Here is a 22,176-nt window from a genome sequence, read left to right as displayed (position 1 = left end):
AGCCTGTGGCAGGCTGCTTGGCCTCCAGCCCCTCCCCCAGTGCCCACAGGCCCACTCTGCTGGCCACCCCATCTCTGCAGTGCAGGAAACCTGCCCTGGGGACACCTGGCCGGCCACTGACTGCCGCACAGCTCAGCCCACCAGGGCGCCTGGCCCCTCCCGGCCACCCACCCCTGTCCTATCCCATCCCCATGTCCCCCGTCTTCCGTGGAAGCTCCCACACCACCAGGGATGGTCAGAAGTAACAGCAGATCACACCTGGGAATGTCTAGGCGCCACAGAATGCGAGTGGGAGTGAGAACGTTCCAGCCAAGCCGTCCCCCAGCCCCGCCGGCGCCCTCCGCTGTGCCCACAGCCCTGCTCGCACCTCTGCCCACCTCTGCCTACGAGGCCCCTGTGTGGTGGGCTCTGCCGTCCCTGTATCTCGGGGAGGACTTGCAGGCCCGTGACTCTGCTTCCCCTCTGGCTCCGCGGGACGCACGGGGCCCTTGTCTCCAAGGCCATCCTGCCTGCAGCCGTGTCTGAGTCCCCTGCCTCTGTGGGGTACCCAGGCTCCTCCTCCCATGTGGATGCCCGCAAGAGTCTGGCGCCAGGCCCCCCTTCCCAACTCCCCGCGCCCTTTGCTGCTTCTCCCATCGTCCAACCCAGGCCGAGGAGCCTTCGGAGCCTTCTGCCCGGCGTCAGATCACCTCCCGGCCCCACATACACGGGTGCTGACCACGCTGACCCCATGGCGGGTCTGTCCCTGACACACCAGAGCCCAGGGCTCCTCCCGACCCAGTCCCCACCCTTCCACTCAGGCCTTCACAGCATGGGGACCAGCCAGTGCCTACAGCCCCACCCCTGGGGGCCTGGCAGGGTGGGGACCTGGGGGGGGGGTGGCGCGTTGGACCCAGCATCTCAAGAGCCTGCCGGCACCCACTGACCTACGTGGGGTGCCCAGGCGGGCTGCCCCTCAGCCAGTCTGGAGTCTTCTGTGAGACCCACACCACGAGCTGCAGGGCTCTTTCTCGGGACAGTTCGTGAGGGTCCAGCTGGGCCACGACCCTGAAGATGAGACCTGTCCTCTTAGAACCCCCCAGCCAGCTCCCCAGAGCCGCGCCTGCGCCCACGGCCAGCCTCTGGCCAGCCGTGCTGTCACGGGGACCCTCTGCGTGGAGCCGGCGGGCTCACCTGGCGGCAGGGCCTGGTCAGCTGTGCTTCGACTCCCAGCAACAGCGCTTCTTCCCAACGTGCCCTCCTGGTAAACAGCTGTACCCGGCGGCAGCGGCCCGCAGTGAGCTGCCGGTGGCCACAGCCCGCGCCCTGCTCTGGGGGTGGGGCCTGCCTCTCTGAGCCCTGGTTCCTGCAATGTGTCTCCACACCTTTGCCACGTGGTGCCCACCAAGCTCCTGGGTGGGCAGGCCAGGTCCCTCTGTGTGGCCCTGGGGTGACGCCTGCCTGAGCGTCCACAAGCGGGCGCCTGGGGTTGCCCTGGACCTCTGAACCCTCCTGCCGGGACCCCGCCGCCTGTGCGGTGGGGACTGTGGACCCTGCCTCGCCAGCCAGCGGAGGGCAGGCAGCCAAGGCTGGGTGGGGGGCCTGCATCCTTAGCCTCTCCCAGCCCTGCGAGGACTCCCCAGCCCAGGTCACGGCCCCGAGGGGCTCGGGTCCCCCGGCCTGCTCAGTCCCGGCAGCAGCCCCAGCACACAGATCCGGAAATGGAAGAGTCTGTATTTCACACCAACTCCCTCCGTCTCTCAGAAAAGGCAATGCTGGGCCTACAGCAGGTCGTAGAAATAGTCCAGGCCCTGGCCGAGCTCCCAGATGGACAGCCCCACGCCCAGCTCCTGGGCCAGCTCCAGCCGCATCTGCAAGGACTGAGGCAGAGGGAGCGTGGGCCTGGCCGCACCGGCCCTGAGGCCCGCCTGCCCGCCGCCTGCTGCCGCCTCACCGAGGGCCGCCCCCACCCGCAGCCTCAGCCCCGCACGCACCTTCAGCGTCGGATAGAACACGACGTGCCTCCCGCCGCGGCTCCTGCAAGAGAGCAGACCGTCCGTCCGCGGCGGCCTCGGCTCCTCCTGGCCCCGCCCTGCCAGCCCAGGGCATAGGTTCGTGCCCCTCCTTGGGCCAGGCCCGCGCCCAGCGGACCGCACCATGGGCCCTCCCCGACACTCACTTCTTGTACTCGAAGAAGTGCTCTGCAGCCTGGCTGTCCCACACCATCTGGGGCCGGTGGTCCTTCAGCGTCTGGATGTACCTGGGGGAGATGGGGTGTGGGTGCGGGGCCCTCCCCCACCCACCCAGATGGGTGGGGGTGACCGCTGCCGTCATGCCGTCACGGCATGTGGAGGCTAACCGGGACTTCGTGTCGACCCCCGGTGGTCCACAGAATGCCAGTGACATCAGGCGGGGTGGGAGGGCCACGTGGGGTGGCCTGGGCACGCTGGAATGCCAGGAAGCAGGGCCACAGGGGGGGTCTCGAATGCTTGGGCCGGGTCTGTGGGGGTGGGGTACAGGGGCCCCAACAGAGGCTGCTGAGATGTGGGGGCCAGGGCACCGCCCTGACCCGACGGCACCACAGGCAGAGCAGTGTGGGCGAGCCCGCAGTGTGGGCGCAGCGCCGGGCAGGCAACAGGCGGTGCTCCTGCCCAGTGGAGAACAGGCAAGCAAGCCCTGGGGGCAGCCTCGGCTCCGCGTCCCCCCACCCCCGCCCAGGGAAACAGCGGTATCCGGGCCCTCTAGGGAGCCAGGCTGTCCTCCCTGCCTCCTTGCTGTGGACACGGCTGCCCCAGGCCCATGGTGGGCCTGGCCTCACTGCCAGAATCCACCGGTTTCAGACCCACCCCCAACACACACGAAGACAGGCTGGTTTCCAGGGTGCTGCGTGGCCAGGACAGCGGGGTCTGCAGCCCACACTGCGTCTCCCTGGCCAGCAGCCGGCGCCCAGACAGGCTGAGGGGGCAGGTGCAGCCAGCCCACCCCTGGGCCCAGGGGCGGTGTGTGCTTTGAGCTGGACCACGGACACCGGTGGGGCGCTGGGGGTCAGGCCTGGACAGAGCGGTGGGGAACCTGTGGAGGCAACAGAGGACGCGGAGCTCCGCACGGGCTTTGGGCCGCGACACAGGACACCCACCACACCAGGTCCAACTGTCCAAAACGATGGCAGCATCCTTAACCAAAGCCACGCTCTTGGAGTCACGAGGATGACTTGCTGCTTTGGACCCGTCTGCCTTGGGGCTAAGGTGATCTGGGACGTGGGGTGGGCTGGGTGTTTCTGAGCCCCCGAGTCCTGTCCTGGGTCACGGACAGATGCTGCTGGGCAGGTGGCTCCAGGCCCTCGGGTTTGGGGAGCCCTGGTCACACACTCCTCACAGAGCTGCCTGCTGGAGCTGGGGAGGTGTGGGGGCAGCTGAGGCTGCACTCTGTCGGGGTCAGTTCCTCACCCCGGAGGCTGAGGCCTAGCAGTGCCAGGACTGGGGCCATTCAGAACCCCCACGCTCACTGGGGTGGGAGGTGGAGGAGCAGGGAGTGAGCACCCTGGGTAGGGACAGCTGAACAGACCTCTGCGGAGTGAGAGCAAGACCACGGGGCAGCCCAGGTGGAGGGGCTGGGGTGTGGCGGGGGGCAGGGGTGAATGAGGGGAAGGTGCAGACGGGGCCCGCGCGGTCCCTGAGCTAAAGTCGAAGGCCTCAGCCACAGGCCGCCTAGCCCGTCTCTATGAAACGTCCCGTCGAGGCAAGTCACAGACAAATCCCAGGTCAATGGCCACAGGGCGCGGGGGTGCTGCCGGGACTGGCTGCTCGGGCTGACGAGATGTTGAGGAAACAGAGAAGGTGGCCGCGTAGCCCGATGAGGCTCTGAACGTCACTGAGTCAGGCGCTTTGCCACAGCGGACCTTCCAGTGTGTGAGAGACAGCTCCCCAGTCAGAAACGCCACCAGCGCTCCAACGGCAAGGAGGATCATACCCGAAGACACAGCAGACAGGCTGGCGGAGGGTTCTGGGCCTGGAGGCGAGCTGCATGGCCCCCCTCTCCGGGCGAGCGAGCAGAGAGCAGGCGGAAGGGGGCCGTCAGGACGGTGGGGGGAAACCAGCCCGGGGTGGGCTTCCTGCCTCCCACTGGGGCCTGGGCGCCCTGCGCTCTCTGCCATGGCCCCACAGGACTGAAGGGACCCACCCCAGAGGGCACCGCCTCCGAGCTGCTGAGGACCCGGCCGGGTGCGTGGAAGGGGCAGGGTCCCCTGCCGCAGGCCCACACGGGGAGTCCGGTGGGCACCGCCACGGGCAACGTGAGGAGGCACCCTTCCCCCATCTCAGCTCCCAGGACCTACAGTTTACACGGAAGACCTCTCGTCACCTACAGGCAGCAGGGGCCCCGTGGGCCCCTTGGAGAGTCCCTGAGGGGAGAGCCGGCAGGGACCACGATGAGGGGTCAAGGTGCACGGGGGGGCCCCGGGCACAGTGAGGGCAGGACACTCGGGAACCCAGGGAGGACGGCAAGACCCGGGGACCAGCGGGGGAGAGAGTCTCAGCGCAGAGCGCGGCACAGGGACGGGAAAGACCAGAGCCACGAGAGCCGCCAGCCCTGTCCAGGGCAGCGCGAGAGCCCGGGGCAGGGCGGCCCAAGCCCCATGAGCTTGATCGCGGGCCCCCTGGCCCGTGAGTGGTGGGGGGAGTGTTGCCGGGCACAGCCCAGGCCTGGGCCGGTCTGGCTGTGTGCCGGTGGGCCTCTGAGCCAGGGCAGTAGAGTCCAGTCTGGGGGCTGCCGGGGGATGGGTGCCCACTTGGCCTGGGGGCGTTCAGGGGGCTGGCCAGGCACCCTGACCACCAGGGCAGTGCAACAGCCTCCCAGAGCGGGGGCTCAGCAACCATGGTGACCCCTAGATCAGCACCCAGACCTGTGGGGCACCCCAACCTCTCGAGGGTGTTTCACAACCACTCGGCCTCCTCGAGGGCGGGGAGTGATGAGGCCGTGGGGCGATGGGGCCTCAAGTCACCCGGGGTGGAGAGCAGAGGCAGTGGTCAGAGGATCCAGAGAATGCAGACTGCCTCCCTGCCGCCCCCTCCCGCCGAGGCAGGCAGAGGCCAGGAGACCCCCCCCATCCCCCGGCTGGCAGAGCTGGCCTCCCACCCCCGCTGTAGGTCCTGGCTCTGTGTGAGGAGCAGATGGTGAGGCGCTGATCGCCCGCTGTCCCTGGAGAGGACACCTGCCACACAAGGCCAGACCAGTGCTGGGGAGGCTGAGCCTGGAGGGCGGGTGGTCCTGGGACAGGCCGGCCGGGGCTGCTGTGAGGGCCGCAGGGCGCCAGGCCCTGGGCTCACTGCCCCCACACCTGCTGGTCGCCCGCTCAGGGCTCCCGGGTGTCCAGTGAGGGGTGCAGCCTGGTGGGCTGCGACTCCGGGGCCCTGGGCCTGTGAACACGCCCACCCCCTGCAGAGGCAGCCTGCCCACCCCCACAGACAAGCCTCCATCTGGGGCCTCGCTAAGCCCTCCCATCTGGCTCCCCAGACTCGGCCTAAGGGGGGCTGCTCCCTGCCCTGCAGAGGCTCCGCTCATCCCCACAGCCCCAACATGGGTCAGCCCCCTGCACGTCGGGGGATGGTCTGGAAGGAATCGGCCACGGGCAGAGGAGATCGGGGTGACCCAGGGCCAGCCCCTGCCCGAGGCTCCCCTAGATGGCTGGCTGGCAGATGGCTGGCTAGGGCCCTAGGGAGGAGGAGGCAGTGGGTGGGGTCACCGGGTTGAGGGAGGGGCTCTGGACGGGCTCTGCTGGGCCTCCAGTGGCCGAGGGGGGAGGAGCAGAGCCTCGGGCCTGGTCAGCAGCGACCGCCCTGCTGAGCCACGGGATGCCCCACGGGACAGCTGAGCCTGCAAGGCGGGGGCTCGGCGAAGTTCCCCAGCAGCCCCCCTGCCCATGGCCCCTCAGAGACCCACACGACCCCTCAGAACAGTGGTCAACCCCACCTGGGCCTCCTTCAGCCTCTTCCCAGTGTAAGCGCCCTGGGCAGGACCCGAGTGGGCACCCTGAGGTCAAGGGAAGTCAGCAGTGTCCTCTGGAGTCTGCGCCCTCGGGGGTCTGTGCCGGGTGGTCCCTGACACGCCCTGGGCCTGGGAACCCTCTGCCCCACCCCCGTGGGCCTCCCTCCCTGTTCCGCCTTTGGGCAGGGCGGGGTACCCCTCGGCTGGGTGACCTCAGCAAGCCCCGGGCAGAGCGGTCCTCTCCAGCTTCCTCGCCATGGTGCTCCGCCAGCAGCGGGAGGCCGTCCCAGGCCTCAGCACAGTGGACCCTGGGGACTCGCCGGGGTGGGGGTGGGGGGTGGGCCAGGAAACGGGTGCCCCACCCCGCCGGGACTCCCGAGACCAGCCAAGGGCCAACCCAGCGGCCTGTCCCTCCGCAGGGCGGCCCTGAGGGAGCAGAGCAGGACGGGGGGAGGGGGCCAGCTGGCAGGTGGCCGGCGCGCAGGTGCTGGGCCGCCTGCTGTGTCCCCAGGGCCAGCAGGCCTGTGGGCGACCCTGCCCACGGTGGGCAGCAGCGGGCTCACACACCCTGATCCCGGGCCTCAGGACAGTCTCCGTCACGGGACGGCCCACAGCATAAGGGCAGTGGCCGAGCGCGCGCGGCCAGGTGAGACGCGCGTGTGGCCCGAGCAGAGGCCCTGGAGGGCCGCTCAGCGACACGCAGGGGACAGGGCTGGCCCACCTGGCAGCCGCCACACACGCACTCGGCGCCCCAGACAAACCCCCAGACGAGAGCTACCGGGACACGCGGGAGGGAGAGGCCCTGAGCGAGACACAACCGGGAAACGGGCTGCCAGCTTGGACAGCAAGGAAAACTGAGCAAGAGCCCCCCGGACGGCGCGAGGCCCCGGGGGCGGGAGACAGACCGGCCGACAGGTGTGCCCGTGGGCCCGGAAAAGGAGAGAGGGCGATGCGGAAGCGGCTACATCCTTCCCAAACACGACAGAGACGATAAGCCCAAGGCTTAAAAAGCTCAACAAAAACCAGGTGCAAAGAACATAAACGAATCTCCGTGAAGGCGCGCGGTTACTGCGGTGCGGCGGGCGCCAGGCGGGGACGAGCGTGGGGCGACCACACGGGCTGAGCAGCTCGTGGGACAGTGCGCCTGGGCGGACGGCCTGGCAATGGCGTCAGAGCCCAGCACACAGCCCAAAGTGAGCGAGAGCACAACCACGCGGCCGGGAAAACAAAAGAAGGGCTCCTCCGGGCCACAGCCGAGAACGCTGGGGTGGCCGGCCACCTGCGCTGCGTCGAGGACACTCCCACTGACACAGGGCCAGAGGGGGTGCCGGGATGGCGTCCCGTGGTCGGCCAGCCTGAGATCAGGCCCTGCCCGGCCTCCTCCCCACCGCAGTCCCTCACCTCCTGTAACAAGGGTGCTGCGGCAGACAGGGCCGCCGGCTCACCTGGCCCCGATGATGGGCTCGCGGGCGTCCTTGGAGGCTGAGTAGTCCATGCCGTAGAAGTTGAGCCCCAGCAGGATCTTGCTCCGCCACTTGGACTTAGGGTCCAGGACCTGGACGCAGGCTCGCACCCAGGGCAGCGGTGCGTTGGGGCCAGCCCTGCAGGGTCGGGGAGGAGTGGGTTTCAGCACCGGGCTGAGGCCTCGGGCGCCCGGGTTGGGGCAAGAGTCCACACACACCACGGCCAGGACGGCGGCAGACAGACGGCCCCGCTGGACCTGTGCTGCGTGTCTGCTTTGCCCAGGACCCTCAGGCGGCAGAGCGCTCAGGGGAGGCCCAGGAGGGCCGGGGCAGCAGTGTGACCCCCCGACACAAGAGCACCTTCTCCTGGGCGTGGAGGTGGTCCCAGCACCTGGCATGGGGCAGCCAGGGCTGGGAGATGTGGATGGACACCCCGGGATAGCATTCCCATGGGGTGGCCAGGGGCCCTAAGTCACCCCCAAACAAGAAGGTCGCCCAACACAAGGCTGACTGTGGGCTCTGGGAGAAGAGACTAGCCAGAGCTAGGCCCTTCATGAATCTGGAGCTGAGAGCTGACCGCGGGTCACAGCCTGAGGAAGCTGGCGGGAGGCAGCTGGCGGGAGGCGGGACCGAGCCCGGGCCTCCAGTGTGCAGGCCCACCAGGGGCTGGGCCCCCGCGTGCCGAGCGAGAGTGGGTGGGCCCGGAGCCCCACTCACGGCTGTGCCGCAGAGTAGTCGTAGGTCATGAGGCTGAAGCCATCCAGCACGGGCGCCAGCTGCTCAAACTCCGTGTTCGTGAACATGCCCAGCTTGTTGGTCCTGCAAAGAGACGGCACGGTTTCCGTGCCCACCTCGTGGTCATGGCCTCTCTCCAGCTGACCTGGGCCCAGTGGAGGATGGGGCAGGCTGGCCGGGGGCTCCCAGCTCAGGCCCCTTCCGCCCCTGCTCCAGGAAGACACCTCAGTCCCTTTCCCTGGAGGGGGGCAGCGCTCGGGTGCACGGGGTGGCCCACAGCTGGGTCAGGGCTCCGCAGAGAACCTCCCCTCCTACCCAAGCCCCAGAGGCCTCTCTCACATGGGCATGGGCAGCCCAGGCCTGCCTGCTTCCACTCAGCCTCAGGCACGGCGCCCTCCCTCGGAGGCCTCAGGCCTGGGCAGGTGGGGGCCGTGGGGGCCCCGGGGGCCGTCTGCAGGACACAGCTGACTACCAGCCGCCTGCTCCGTGGCAGCAGCCCCTACGACCCTGCTTTGTCCCTGGGTGGGGCGCAGTGGGCTCTGCGTCCACCCCCCGACACAGTGTGAGCAGAGAAAACAATCCCTCCTCTCGGCCAGCGCCTCCAGTCCCTGGGCAGGGGCGGCCCACCACGTGGACCTCAGCCTCAGTCACTAGTTCCACAGGGTCCAGGCAACCCCAAGACACCCCATCGCCAGGCTGCCCCAAGCCCGCTGAGCAAAGGCCACCCACCCCAGCCTCCGCCTTTGGACGGAGGGGGCCTGGAGGCCTGACCCAAGTCTCCCAGAGACAGGAGAGCCCCTGACGAGCGCAGACTGTGGCCAGGAGCACAGGATGCAGCTGGGAGCCAGACTCTTCCACCAGGTGGCGGCGGCCACAGGCCCAGGGCCGCACTCCAGACCACCCCGCACCGCTGGGAGGCGCCGGGCAGTGTGAACCCCACACCAACCCCGTGTTCCAGGCCAGGCTCCCCGCCCCATCCCAGCCCCTACGGCCACACGACACCGTGAAGCCGCAATCCCCAGGGCGAGACGCCGCCTGCTGGGCTGGACGCCCAAGCCCCGCCCCGGACCAGTCCTCTGCAGGCCGAGCATCCTCAGGACCAGCACAGACCGTGCGCGTCCCTGGCGCTGCCACTGACCACAGGCAGGGCGTCCCCTGGCCCACGGACACCTCCCATAAAGGCTTGCCCACGGTGGCCCAGCGGGCGAGAGGGTGGGCCTGCTGTCGGCGCCCACCACTGCCCCCCACAGGCCCGCCCCAGGGCCTCCTGCCCACAGCCACCCTACGCGATCAGAGCAGAACCGTGCCTACAGGTCCGGCTGTCCCACCCATCAGCAAGGGCGCCTCCCCTCCAGCTCTACGTCCAGGGGTGACCCTTGCCCATGGCACTGCTGAGCCTCCACAGTCTGGCCCCAGGTCACCCCTGGAGCTCAGGAGATGTCAACAGGGGTCAGCCTGGGCAGGGGTGTCCCTCCCGGGGAAGGACCCTCACTCATCCCCTTCCTCTGGTGACCCTAAACCCCAGGGGTTGCTGGAGGACAGCTGGGTGCAGCGCCCATCAAGGGGGACGCCTGCCCATGAGGATGCGAGCTCTCTGCGGGGAAGGTCCTGGAAAAGAAGTCAGTCCACCATGCCTGAGGTCAGCTCCTTCCGGGGTTCTGGGAGCTCGATTCTCAGAAAAGACAGCCTGAGGGGCGGAGGCGAGGACTGGCTCAGGGCCCTTCCAGAGCCAGGGTGGCCCAGGGCTCTCATTAAACCCGCTGACTGGTGCTGGGCCATTGGCAGGGGCCAAGCTGAGACCTCGGGAGCAGGGCTCAAGGTCAGGATGGCCACCCGTGCCAACAGCCCCCAAATGGGAGGAGACACAGGCCACAGCAGCAAAAGGCTGCCACGCAGACAGCCCCCAGGCTGCTGTTCCCAAGGGCAGCAGCGCGGCCTCTGTGGAGCGACTGACGCTGCAGAAAGGCCAGATCTGCTTACAGCTCGCTGGTTCCTGTGCGGGGCTGCCGTCTCGAAGCGCGGGTGGAGAAGGACAAAGCCAGCAAGGCAAACCTCGGCCACTGAGGCCTCTGGAGGAAGGGAGACTTGCTCGCCAGTGTGAGGGTGCAGCCGGGCTGTGCCTGAGACACGGCCTGGGCCAGCAGAGGCAGCCGTGCCCAGGGGCCCCGCCATCAGCCCGGCCCCACGGGCCACGGCCCCCAACCCTGACTCTCCTCTCGCTGCCACCCGAGGGTGTGTCCTCCCCGGTCACTGCCGAGAGAGGGGACCCAGGCTCGCTCCATCCACTCTCTGCCTGGGGGCCAGGAGCTCAGGTCAGAGGCCTGGGCAGAGAGGGCGCTGGCTGGAAAGCTGCTTCCCACCCTGTCCCGAGCCCACTGCCCTTGGAGGCCAGGCCTAGGGGTCAGGCCCACTCACCCTCCCCGACACTCTCCAGCACACGGGGGTCTGCCCTGCACACCTGTCAGCACGAGGGCCCTGCAAGGGGGCCGGTCCCACCCGCGACCCAGGCCGTCTCCACCGATAGCCCCGATCACCAAGGTCGACTGGGTCGACATGTCCCAAGCCAGCCCAGCTGACAGTGGCCAGAGACCCTGGAGACAAGCGCCGTGCTTGCAGCTGAGCCCATGGACCACGCGGGTGTCCCCTCCCCGGCCCTTCCATACCAGGGCCCCCATCCTGGGGGGACCACTGGCCCCTCACACACGTGTGTCCCACGCATGAGCACACACTCAGAAGCGTAGGAGGTGGCACCCGGGGCCGAGGCCCCTCCTGCGGGCCGTAGACCACAGCCCAGGTTTCTGGGGACGCGTGGAGACGCTGCGGGGTGGGGGCGTCAGGCGCAGGTGGGCAGCCGCCCAGAGTGGCCGCAGCCTCTTCTGTCTGAGGCCAGACAGCGCGGGTCCAGAGGCCACCCACCCCGTCTCACTCACTGGCTCGAGCTCTGCAGTGAGCCGATGACTGGCCCCTCTGGGCCCTTACCACCCCTCTGCTTGGCCCCCAGCCCTAAGTCACCGCCTGGGCCTCCTCCGTGCCCAGCGCGGGCTGGATGGCAGTCAGGCCACGGTGCTGACAGCCAGCACCGGGACCAGCTCCCTGTCTCAGGGCTGGGGCGGCTGGGCTGAGTGGTAGGAGGCCTGGCCTGAGGCAGCCCGGGCCCTGAGCTGCGGACCCCTGACCTGCAGGCCCACGAGGACGTGCTGACAGGGTCCCCCACACGGGCAGTGGCTGGCGTGACCAGGCTGGGGCTGGGTGGGGGCCAGGAAGGGCCTCCTGGACGAGCAGGCACAGCACTTACCCCGGGGCGACGGCGGGCGGGATGACCAGGAAGACCAGCAGCCGGGCCTGGTGCAGCGCCTCGGCCACGTGGGTGAGCAGGTGAAGGAGCCCCCTGCCGAGGAGCGGAGCACAGGTCAGGGGCAGTGGCGCTGGGAGACGACCAGGCCACCCTCCATCCAGCCTGGCCTCACAGCCCCCGCGGTAACTCATACTCCAGGCCCCCGATCCCCAAAGCACGGAGGCAGAGCACGGAAGGGGGCTGTGCAGTGCCCCATCACCTCTGGACCCTGCCGGACATGCAGCCGGGCAGGGGTGAGGAAGGAGCCCGTGACCCTGGGGTGCTGCGGCGCCTGGGGATGAGGGTGCAGGGCAGCTCCACTGACGGGCCTTGTGCCCTCTCGGCAGTCACCCCACCCCAAGCAGTCGCTGACATGGAGCCCCGCCTTCCCCAGCCCCAGGAGGGCCAACCAGACACGCCTGGACCCAAGGAGCAGCATCTCCAAGGGCAGCATGCCGCCTGGCGGGGACAGCAAGGCACAGCCTCACGGCTCTTCTGGTCGCGAGGGTGAGGGGCGTGGCGGCATCTCAGGTCTGGTGGGCGCGCAGACCGCGGAGAGGCCGGCTCAGCCCCCAGGGGTTGCCCTGCCGGGAAGGCAGGTCTTGGGCGAGCTCCGGGCTGGGTCCTCTGGCCTGGCCCCACACCGCCTGGGTGGGTGTGGGCCCAGTGACTGACCTGGGTCCTTCCTTACAGCCCCTCAGGAGCCGCCTCAGTCCAGAGAGAGGCAGCGAGTGCCCCTGCCCAGCGCGGGCAGGTGGGGGGCTGTGCACCCCCAACCCCGCTCAGCTAGAGCCAGTCTACACGGCCCGAGGCTAAGCGAGGCACAGCTGCGGCCCACCCTGCGGAGGTGGGCACGGGGCGGCCTCTGTCCCCTCGGGCCCAGCCTCAGCGGGAGGACCCCAAGGCCAAGGAGACATGGCTCTGGTGATGGCTGGGGGTCAGGATGCCCCTGCAGAGCACACGGGCTGTGGAACCCAGCTCAGCCCCTCCCCGAGGCCGGGAGCTGGCCCTCCGCCTGTGCCCTCAGCACCCATAACCATCAGTGCCTGCCCGGCTTTGGGGACCACCAGGGGCTGAGTCTCTGAGAAGGGGAGGTGGTCTTGTGGCCCAGGGGCAGTTCCTGCCCACCGGGGCTCTGCTGGGACGAGGTCCAAAGGGATTTCCGGGGCCGGCCACCCGCCAGTGTGAATGCAAGAGACAGGCTTCTTGCCACAGCCAAGCAGACCCTACTCACTCCTAGGCAGTAGGCTGTCCCAGGAGGGGCCTGGGGACCTGTTGCCCAGGGCGGGGACAAAGTGCACTGCCTCCATCACACGCCCACAGAGCCGGGTCCAAAGCCATCTGCTGGGCTGGCCGGCCCCCACCCTGCCCCGCAGAGTGCCTGCTGTGTGCACCCTCCTGAGCTGCCCTGACAAGGCCGTCTCCCCCAGCCCCCTCAGGCATTAGCTCAGCAGGGACCGAGGCAGAGCCCAGGGGTGGTGAGATCGCCTCTCAACCAAAAGCCACCAGAGGGGCCGCCAGAGCACAGTGGGGTGTTGACTCCCGACACAGGGGCCCCCCGCCCTCAGCTGGACTCGCCCACTGTTCTCCACCCGTTCTCCTTCTCAACTCCGGCCTTAAGGCGCCCCCAGGGCGGAAGCACCCACGGCGGGGAGTGTGGTCAGTGCACAGAGAAGCGGGAACCACGGTGGGGTCTGCATCCAGGCTGCCCCCACTTCCAGGCAGGCAGCGGGGTCTCCCTGCCCCCAGGCAGAGCCCGGCAAGCTGGGCTCCAGCTGCAGCTTCCTGGGGCCTCGAGCAGGAGTCTTGGCCCCCACACAGCCCCTTGAGAATACCCTCCTGCCGTACTAGTAGGCCCGAGGGTGCCGCCTCCGAGCAGGTGGAAAGCAGCCCACATCTGCGAGAGGGATGGGGCGGGGGGGAACCCTGCCCGCGGGCCCCTGGGCTGGAGGCATGGAGCAGCGGGGCTCGGGTGCAAGACGGCCAGGGTTGCGGCGGCTGCAGGCCCCCGTGCACGGTACGCTCCTCCTGTGGGGCTGACCCCCTGGGCCTGATGGGACCGGAGCAGCGGCCACCGGAGGGGACCCGTCCTCCCTGTCACCCTGGCTGAGGGGGATCTGGCCGTGGGCCTCAGGGGACGGGGGGACCTCCTCGGGGCTAGGCAGCCCCCCCGCTGGCTGAGGCTGGACTGCAAGCTCTTCTCCCAGAGAAGCCCGTGGCCGTTTGCCACAGGAGCCCCGGCCCCGCTCAGCTGCCTCCTCGCCAAGGCCCCTGAAGGCTGTCAGGCCAGCCCCAGCGGTCCCAGCCGGGCACCCGCCCGCAGCCGCTCCCAGACTCCTTGGAGCCGCTCTCTGACCCTCTTGGGGTGCCACCCCAGCGCCTGAACAGACTGTGGGAAGACGGCCCTCCCCCCAGATGAGGTCCTCCACGTCTGGCCTCAGCCTCTTCCCGACACCGGCAGTCGGGAAGGACACGTGCACGCCCCACGCCCCACACACTGCCCAGGCCCACTCACACGTGCTTCTGGACCAGCAGCTGGTTCCAGACCTCCACTACCAGGCCGTCAAAGTGCTGGCTCTGAAAGGACAGGGGCAGGTGGGCAGGGCTCCAGGAGGAGGGGCCGCAGAGCCAGCCCCGGCTTCCCCTCCCGACTGTGGGCCCAGGAGCAGAGAATCTGCGGCTCTCTTTCCCGGGCACTCGTGTGACCCCCCAGACACCGCCCCTGGGGCCCCGAAGGGCTCTCCCTGCCCTGCAGCCGGGCACTGGCCCAGGCAACATGTCCCCCCAGAGGGCAGCCCCTGTGCCCGAGACGCATGTGGTCAGGAGGGAGCCCCGGGTGTCACCTTGGCCACCTGGACAACGGTCCTGCTGAGCTCCTCAATCTCATCCTCGTTGTCCAAGACGCTCTCAAAGTCCTCGTACGTCCAGTCCTCGAACCGGAGACGAGGCACTGGGGGCAGACGCAGAGACCGTGACCCTCCTGGGCCGGCTTGGCCCGTGGCGGGCCCTTGGCCTCCAGAGCAGAATGACCACTACCAGCGGCCAGGGCGGGCACCCGGTGCCACGTGGCCTGGGGAGGGAGGGGCAAGGGTGGTGCTGGGGACGCAGACACGGGCCCTTTCCTCCTTTCACCCACCAAGTCCCTGAGTACCCAGCCCCTGGCACATCCAGCTCCTTGTTGCCTGGCTCTCGCTGGGCTGACCCCCACCAGCTCCCCATGAAACGAACTGTAGGTCCTCTCCCAGCCCTGGCCCCTCCCCAGGCCCCAGTGTACTTGGCAATGTGGCCCTTCCTCACCAGCAATCATGAGCTCTAGGATGGGCAGGGCAGGGTGAGCGTCACCCCTGGGCACGGCCCCCAGGAGAGCTCCATGAACCCTCAAGGGTGAATGGAGAGATCGGAGGGCAAGACCACAGGGGAAGGGGCTGGCCTTGGTGGGCTGACCAAGGTGGGCAGCAGGGCCACTGGGGTCTGGCTGGATCAAGGCCACGACTGCTGGGCTGGGGCGGCCTCGTTTCTGAGCTAGGCAGTGTGGCCTGGGCGAGCAGGTAGGTATGGAGGCCCTGGGCCCCTGCCCCACCCAGTGCGCTCCACGACCCCCACCTGCGGGGGCGGGGCCTCAGGGCCCACAGCCCTGATCCCCGGACTCACCTACACGCAGACCCTTGGCTTGTTTCCGGACTGCCCGCACCCACCCTGTGGGACGTGGAGAGGACGGTCAGCGTGGGGTACAGCCCCTTCCCCTGACCTGACCTCCCCTGGGAGCAGCACGGAAGGGAGGTGGCGGGGGAACCTGGGGTCGTGCCCGCCCCCCCCCCGCCCCCCGCCGAGTAGCCAGGGCTTGGGGCACGTGGCCGCACCAGGGCCACCACCCCGAGGGGCCCGGCCCGCCTCTCAGAGCTGAGGGCAGCAGAGAGCAGGAGCTGGCGCTGGCCCGCTGTCCTCTGACCCATGCCCCCCACCCCCGGTGCTGGGGAGCCCCGCCTCTAGCTAACACGTCCTCTCTCTGAATACAAACGGGGAAACACCCGAGTAAACTCAGGTGCAAAACACGGCTGTCAGGGCAGCCAGACCCTCGCCTCCTCCACAGATCCTCCCCCGGACACCGGGTAAAAACCGCCGAGGCAAACAGGGATGCAGCGGAACGCCAGGCAGGCCTGACACTCACGCACTCACACGCAGGCTCGCTCATCTTCACACACACACACACACACACTCTCTCTCACACTCACTCTCCGAGACCCCAGAATGGGCACAGACAAGCGACGGAGTCAGAACCTTGGTCCACGTCGTCCAGGCCCGTGACCTCGAACATCTCGCGGCCATGCCTCCTCAGCTGCAGCCACGCGGGGGCGACGTGGCTGAACTTGCCCCCAAAGATCCTGGCGACATCGTACCCATGCCGGTTCCACTGGCAGAGAGGGGAGAACGACTGAGCCTGCTGGCAGCGGGGCCACAGGCAGGGGACCACCTCCAGGCGGGCCTCCGCAGGGCTGCCCGCCCCGTGTGCAGCAGGACCCTGCCGCCATCCTGGGCACTTTGCTGGGAGGCATCACTCCCACAGCTCCCTTGGGTGAGAGCAGCCTGGGGAGGTGAGAATGCAGACCCGAGCAGCCACCCTGCCTTCAGGGTCCGCCACCCGCCCCGGGCCCGGCCTACCGGAGTGACGTAGCCCAGGACGTCCCGAGAGAAGTGCTTCTTGTGGGCCTTCGCTGAGCAGTAGCTGCGGTGCTCGAGGACGACGTCCTCAGCCCTGAGGCCTGTCACCACCAGACCCCGCTCCTGGGCGGGCTTGCCCGCAACCTGAGTCTGAGAGAGAAGGCGGGGAGGACGCTGTCAGGGCACGAACCCAGGCTGAGCCCTGGGGCCGCAGGTCCTCTGGGTCAGCAGGGACCGTCCCAGAATCAGCGCTGCTGACCAGGAGCCCGCAGGGCAAGGCCGTCAGGTGGGGTGGACAGTCCCTGAAGGCTCGCCCTGCCTCCCGGGGCCCTCCCAGAAACCGGCACAGCCACAGCCACGCCTGGCAGAGCTTGACTGACTCGCCCTGCGAAGCAGGGAGGAGAACAGGGGTCGAGGGAGCCAGCAGGCGGGGTGAGGGGGACCCTGGGGGCGCGGGCAGAGACGCAAGCCCAGCGGGGGCAGGCCTGCCCTCGGGCCCCAGCACCAGAAGCTGCTCCCTCTGAGGCCGGCCGGCGCCCCGAGGGGTACGGTGCTGGCCGCCCAGAGGCGAAGCTCCCAGCTCCCAGTCAGCTCCCAGCCCCCAGGGGGAAAGGAGGCATGATGGTCAGCCCTCTGGCGAGTCCCCAGACCACCTACCTTCTCCTGCAGCGTCTTTGAGGCGGCCTTTTTGGCGTCTGACTTCGACAGCGTGGCATGCACAGAGCTGCAGGCCAGAGCGAGCCAGAGCGTGCCGAGGAGCGCCCGCATGCTGGGCGGGTCACAGCAGGGCCCAACCTCGGGGTCCAGGGGGCTGTGAAAGACAAAGGCCATGGAGGCCCTGGCAGGTGGGCGCTCCCCCTGCCTCCTGGGCTCTGGTCCTGACGGAGCCTGGAGCCTCCCAGCACCAAGCCCGGCACCGAGCCAGCCCCGACGGCCGGACTCCAGCGGCCAGCATCGCTGGGCCCCGGCTCCCCCAGACGCCCCGAAAGGGCCTTCCCTGCTGCAGGCCGGGAGCTGTCCCATTGCCTCAGGGGTGCCCAATCACAGCCGGGGCCGAATGAGCAAACCTTGGCCTCCACCCCCTACAAGCACAAAGACATTCTGGCTACCAGCTACTGGCTTGAGTGTAAAACCACGGAGCCGTGGAGAGAACTAGAGGAAAACATGCCTGTGTAGATAAACCTGGGGCGGGAGCTGGACAGGGGGTGCCCTTCCCCCTAAGTCAGCATCAGTAAAAGTTACCAGGAAAACATCTACATAAAAATGTGACCCTTTCATTTAGGAAACAAAAAACCGGGTTAAAGAAATAAACACGAAACAATGAAATTCTTGACAATGAACTTCTAGCCTGCATCCACAGGTGACACACACACTGCACACAAACTCACACTGTGAGACGCAGGAGAGACACAGAGACCCTGCAACACACAGAGAGACCCCGCAACACACACAGAGACCCGCAACACACACAGAGACCCGCAACACACAGACCCCCCACAACACACACAGAGACCCCGCAACACAGAGACCCCCCGCAACACACAGAGACCCCCGCAACACACAGAGACCCCGCAACACAGCAGACTCCCCACAACACAGAGACCCGCAACACACACAGAGAGACCCGCAACACACAGAGACCCCGCAACACACACAGAGACCCGCAACACAGACCCCCCACAACACACACACAGACCCGCAACACACACACAGACCCCGCAACAGAGACCCGCAACACACACACACAGACCCGCAACACACACAGACCCCGCAACAGAGACCCGCAACACACACACGCCCCAGGCCCCAGAAACAGCACCTCGGCTCTTGGCTTCACCGGCAACCAAAGGAACAGAGGCTGAGGTGAGACAGCATTGCCTCCCCCACCGCCAGGACTATGAGAACGACACCACCTCAGGGACCGAGGCAGCTTCCCCCTCAGAGCTGCTGCTGGGAATTCACGTTCAGGTGACTCTCTGGTCACAAACGTGCTCTCCCATCTTCGTCTCCTTTTTTCTTTTTAAAATCCCACTTTGGGGGACTTACTGTCTACCCGGGAAGTGCTTGAAGGTGCTACTGCAGCTGTTCCAACCCCACACTCCCGAACGCTGGCATCCTGAGGGCACCGCAGTGCTCACGACCCCCCAGGACAGATGTCACAACGTGCACGCGCGAAGCACGACCCTGTCTTTACAGAATCTCTCAGACGAGTGCGCCCACAGCGAGGAGGGACGGGGACGCCAAGTAGGCGTGCAGGCCGCCTGGAGTCCAGTCACTCTGTCTCTCCCTGGGCTTCCCCACTGGACTCTCATCCCACCGGCACCACGACCTCGACCCCGCCCCCGCCTTCATGTCCTTCTCTCTGGGGACAGGTGGGCAACATGCAGGGCCAGGCCACACGCACTCCTTGTTGAGGTTTTGAGACAGTCGGTGTGAGAGCCTGTCGGTCAAAGGTGTCTCAGGCCCGGCAGCACGTCCCCTCTCAGCCTGACCAAGGTCCAGCTGGTCCAAAGGAGACCCCACAGGCAACCCAGGCCCTTGCTCGTTGGGTGGACACCCCCGGGGACACCAGAGCCCTGGCCAGGCAGAGTGCCCTATCAAGAGCCAGCAGAGCCAGGCCTGTGTGGCTGCCTGGGGCCTCCACCACCACGACCCCCTGGCCTGGAGCTCACTCCCCTCAAACCTCCCCCTCAGCCTACAGTCCTGCACAGACGGCACGCACCTGGTCTGGGCTGTCACTCCCTGGGGCCTGCAGGACGGGGCCTGGGTTGGGGAGTCTAGGAGCCTCCCCCTTGCCCTCACCCCCAGGCAGAGAGGCAGCCACGGCTGATCAGGTGCTCTTGGCTGGGGGTGGGGGTAGATTATGGAGACTCAGGCCTTATTTGCCACTCTCTGCCCCCTCCCGCGGAGAAGGCAATGGAACCCCACTCCAGTAGTCTCGCCTGGGAAATCCCATGGATGGAGGAGCCTGGCAGGCTACAGTCCACGGGGTCGCTAAGAGTTGGAGAAGAATGAGCGACTTCACTTTCACTTTTCACTTTCATGCATTGGAGAAAGAAATGGCAACCACTCCAGTGTTCTTGCCTGGAGAATCCCAGGGACAGCAGAGCCTGGTGGGCTGCCGTCTATGGGGTCGCACGGAGTCGGACAGGACTTAGCAGCAGCAGGAGCCCCTTCCTGGCCATCAGATCCATCCAGGAAGGCAGCCTCTGCCACCCAGGCCCTGTGCCACCATGGCTGGGGGCCTGGGCTCCTCCTCGGCCTCAGCCTGGGGGTGGGGGCATGCAGCCCAGAACCACCTGGTGCTCCCTTGGCAGGACTCAGACTGTGGCTGCTGAGCTGTAAGGGGCCAACCGTGCAGGGCATCCCATCTTCAGCCCTGGTCCCCTCAGCCTCTCACGACTGTGGACTCCTCCCTGGCCCCAGGGTGGAGATCAGGGCACCCAAGGATGGAGCAAGAAGAGAAATAGGCAGGACCTGGTCCCCTAGGAACCACTCAGCTGTCACCTGGAGGCACATTCCGTGGCCCTTCCCAGCCTCTGCCCATGGCTGGCTGGTCTGCCTTCTGTCCCGCCTGCGTTGAGACCCCTCTGCCCACCATTTGCCCGCCCTATGACCTGTGCTTTCACACCACGGGAAAGAAGAAAGAGGAAAGGGTGGAAGTGGGGCTGATCTGGAGGAAGGAAGATGGGCCCTGCTGGCTTCTGCACCTGGCAGAGGGGCAACAGAAGCAGGCCAGGCGTGAGCGGGCTGGCACGGCCACAGACCCCGCCACCCTGTGCCCGCCGGGCCAGCTCTGGCGTGAGCGGGCTGGCACGGCCACAGACCCCGCCACCCTGTGCCCGCCGGGCCAGCTCTGGCGTGAGCGGGCTGGCACGGCACAGACCCCGCCACCCTGTGCCCGCCGGGCCAGCTCTGGCGTGAGCGGGCTGGCACGGCCACAGACCCTGCCACCCTGTGCCCGCCGGGCCAGCTCTGGCGTGAGTGGGCTGGCAGGGCCACAGACCCCTGCCACCCTGTGCCCGCCGGGCCAGCTCTGGTGTGAGCGGGCTGGCATGGCCACAGACCCCGCCACCCTGTGCCCGCCGGGCCAGATCTGGAGTGCGGCTCCACAGCACTGGGGGAAGCACTGAGATGCCAGCTGCTCACACGTGCAGGGCTGCTCTCCAATGGCCGTGGAACTTTCCAGATGGACTGCCTGACTGGGTGGTGGGGACATGTTGGCTGTGATGTGAGAGGTGTTCAAGCCCAGCAAGGTGAGGCGTCCCTGGGGGCTCTGTCAGTGCGTCTGAGAGCCAACTCTTCCATCACACTCTGCACAGAGCTTAGCACACACGCAAGGGTCCAAAGTGTGTATGTGTCTTGAGTGCAGAGAAGAGCTGATCGGTGCTAACGCTGCTCTGGGATGCACTCTCAAGTTCTCCGCTTCTTGCTTAAGAAACCCGTTTTAATCCAGCCCACTTGTCTCTGCTCAGCAATGTGCAGTTTGAGAGATGCTGACCGCTGCGCACTGACTGATCATCACTCACACCCAGCGGGACCCAGAGCCGACTGTCCCGTGAACAGAACGGTTTCGTCCCCACAGCTCAGGTAGTGTCAATCAGATTCTCGCCGGTGGGCACAAAGTTTGGGGCCAACTCTGCTCCTGCGGGGAGGGCCGAGGATGCGCTTGGAAACGGACGCAGCGTGAGAGCAGATGTCCAGCCCTGGCGGAGAGACACTTGCGACTCTGGGCTGCCGTCCACACGGCGGGCGTTCCCTCGGCGAAGACAGAGGAAGCCCAAGACAGCCTGCTGGGCGCAGGGGGAGCGGGCGACAGCAGCTCGCGGGGGCCCGGGCCCGCCGCCCGCCCACCAGCCCGTCGCCCGGGTCTCTGGCCTCGGATCTCGGTGGCGCCCTCCAGCGCGAAAAGGCCGCCGCGCCCCAGGTCTGCGGCGGAGGCCGAGAGACAGCCAAGGAGCGCGGCCCCTCGCGCGCCGCCGCCCCGCGTGCGTCACACCCACTCACACCCCCTCACTCCATCACACACAACCGCTCGCACAGCCTCTCGTCCACACGCGCCCTCGCGCCCGCTGTCCCTCGCGCCGCGCCTCCGGCTTTCACACGCACCGCCCGCAGGCTCGCTCCGCGGAGGAGAACCGAGGCCACGGGGGCGGGGCGCGGACGTCAGCCCGGGCCGGGGCCGCGGCGCTCACCTGCATGTCCCGGAGACGCGCCGGCCCTTGGAGTCGGCCGGAAGACCCGCGCGAACGCCACCGGAAGTCCCGCCTCTGAACGCCTGAGCGCCGCCGCAAGCGCGCCACGCCAGCTTCCGGGCCGCCGCCGCGCAAGGCACGCTGGAGGCGGGGCCGGGGCGAAGAGGGGGCCTAGTGACCGGCCAGGGCGGGACGCGGGTGGGGCGGGGGTGGGTGGGGGAGAGCCAAGGGGAGGAGCCTGGGAGGAGAGGGGAGGGGCATAGGGGCGGAGCGAGGCCGAGGGGCGGGGTGAGGGGCGGAGCCTGGCGGACTGGGTGGGGCTGACTCTCGGCTAGGGGAGGCCGAGGGCGGGGGCCCGCGCCGAGGGAGTCTGGTGGAGACGCGAGCGCCGGGAGACCCCGGGCCTGTCGCGCGCGCCGACCGCCACCTTCCGCGGGCCCCAGGTTCTCCTGGGAACCTTACGCTCGCGCTCGAGAGGTGGCTCAGGGGGTCTGGGCTCCCGCGAGCGCACGTCCGGCGGAGGACCGGGCTCCGGGGGCGCCGTCTGCGCGGCGACCACGTGGGTGACCGCTAGGGAGCGCCGTGGGCTCCAGGGCCTCTGCCCCGCCAGGCCAGCGGCCAGGAGGACCGCGCCGGCCCGACCTCCCACACTTCAGCGTTCTCTCCCGGGTGCGGGAATCGCCTCCGCAGACTTTCCTCCCGCCGCCTGGTGGCCGCCCCCCAGCCTGGCCCTCCTCGGTCAGCCCCGTCCCCCTGGGTGAGCGCTTCTTACTTAGCCTTTGGTTTTGGTCGTCATCCGGAGGCCCGAGGTGCCCACAGCGCTGTCTGG

At 68.2% G+C, this 22,176-nt stretch overlaps 1 protein-coding gene across 1 annotated transcript; it reads right to left on the bottom strand.

The window, feature by feature from the left end:
- Window positions 1-1,693: 1,693 nt before the first annotated feature.
- CHID1 (chitinase domain containing 1) lies at window positions 1,694-21,419 on the bottom strand. Its single transcript, XM_040255409.1, has 13 exons — window positions 21,348-21,419; window positions 16,810-16,963; window positions 16,153-16,302; window positions 15,772-15,904; window positions 15,145-15,189; window positions 14,337-14,443; window positions 14,009-14,070; window positions 11,455-11,547; window positions 8,142-8,243; window positions 7,407-7,562; window positions 2,159-2,239; window positions 1,974-2,016; window positions 1,694-1,859 (listed from the first exon to the last, which is right to left on the bottom strand). The coding sequence occupies exons 2-13, from the start codon at window positions 16,918-16,920 to the stop codon at window positions 1,761-1,763; spliced, it is 1,182 nt and encodes a 393-aa protein (XP_040111343.1). The 5' UTR covers window positions 16,921-16,963; window positions 21,348-21,419; the 3' UTR covers window positions 1,694-1,760.
- Between the last annotated feature and the right edge of the window lie 757 nt (window positions 21,420-22,176).

This window comes from Oryx dammah, unplaced genomic scaffold, assembly GCF_014754425.2.
Source record: "Oryx dammah isolate SB20612 unplaced genomic scaffold, SCBI_Odam_1.1 HiC_scaffold_15, whole genome shotgun sequence".
Classification (NCBI taxonomy): domain Eukaryota; kingdom Metazoa; phylum Chordata; class Mammalia; order Artiodactyla; family Bovidae; genus Oryx; species Oryx dammah.
Note: the sequence above shows the minus strand (reverse complement) of the source record. Positions and strands in the feature narration are given on the sequence as shown.

Excerpts from the sequence above, each read along its gene's own strand:
- CHID1 (XM_040255409.1), bottom strand. The coding sequence starts at position 16,920 with ATGCGGGCGCTCCTCGGCACGCTCTGGCTCGCTCTGGCCTGCAGCTCT. Across the intron at positions 2,240-7,406 it reads GAGCCCATCATCGGGGCCAG|GTACATCCAGACGCTGAAGG; the intron begins GTGAGCCGGCGG and ends CATCTCCCCCAG. Across the intron at positions 2,017-2,158 it reads CACTTCTTCGAGTACAAGAA|GAGCCGCGGCGGGAGGCACG; the intron begins GTGAGTGTCGGG and ends GCTCTCTTGCAG.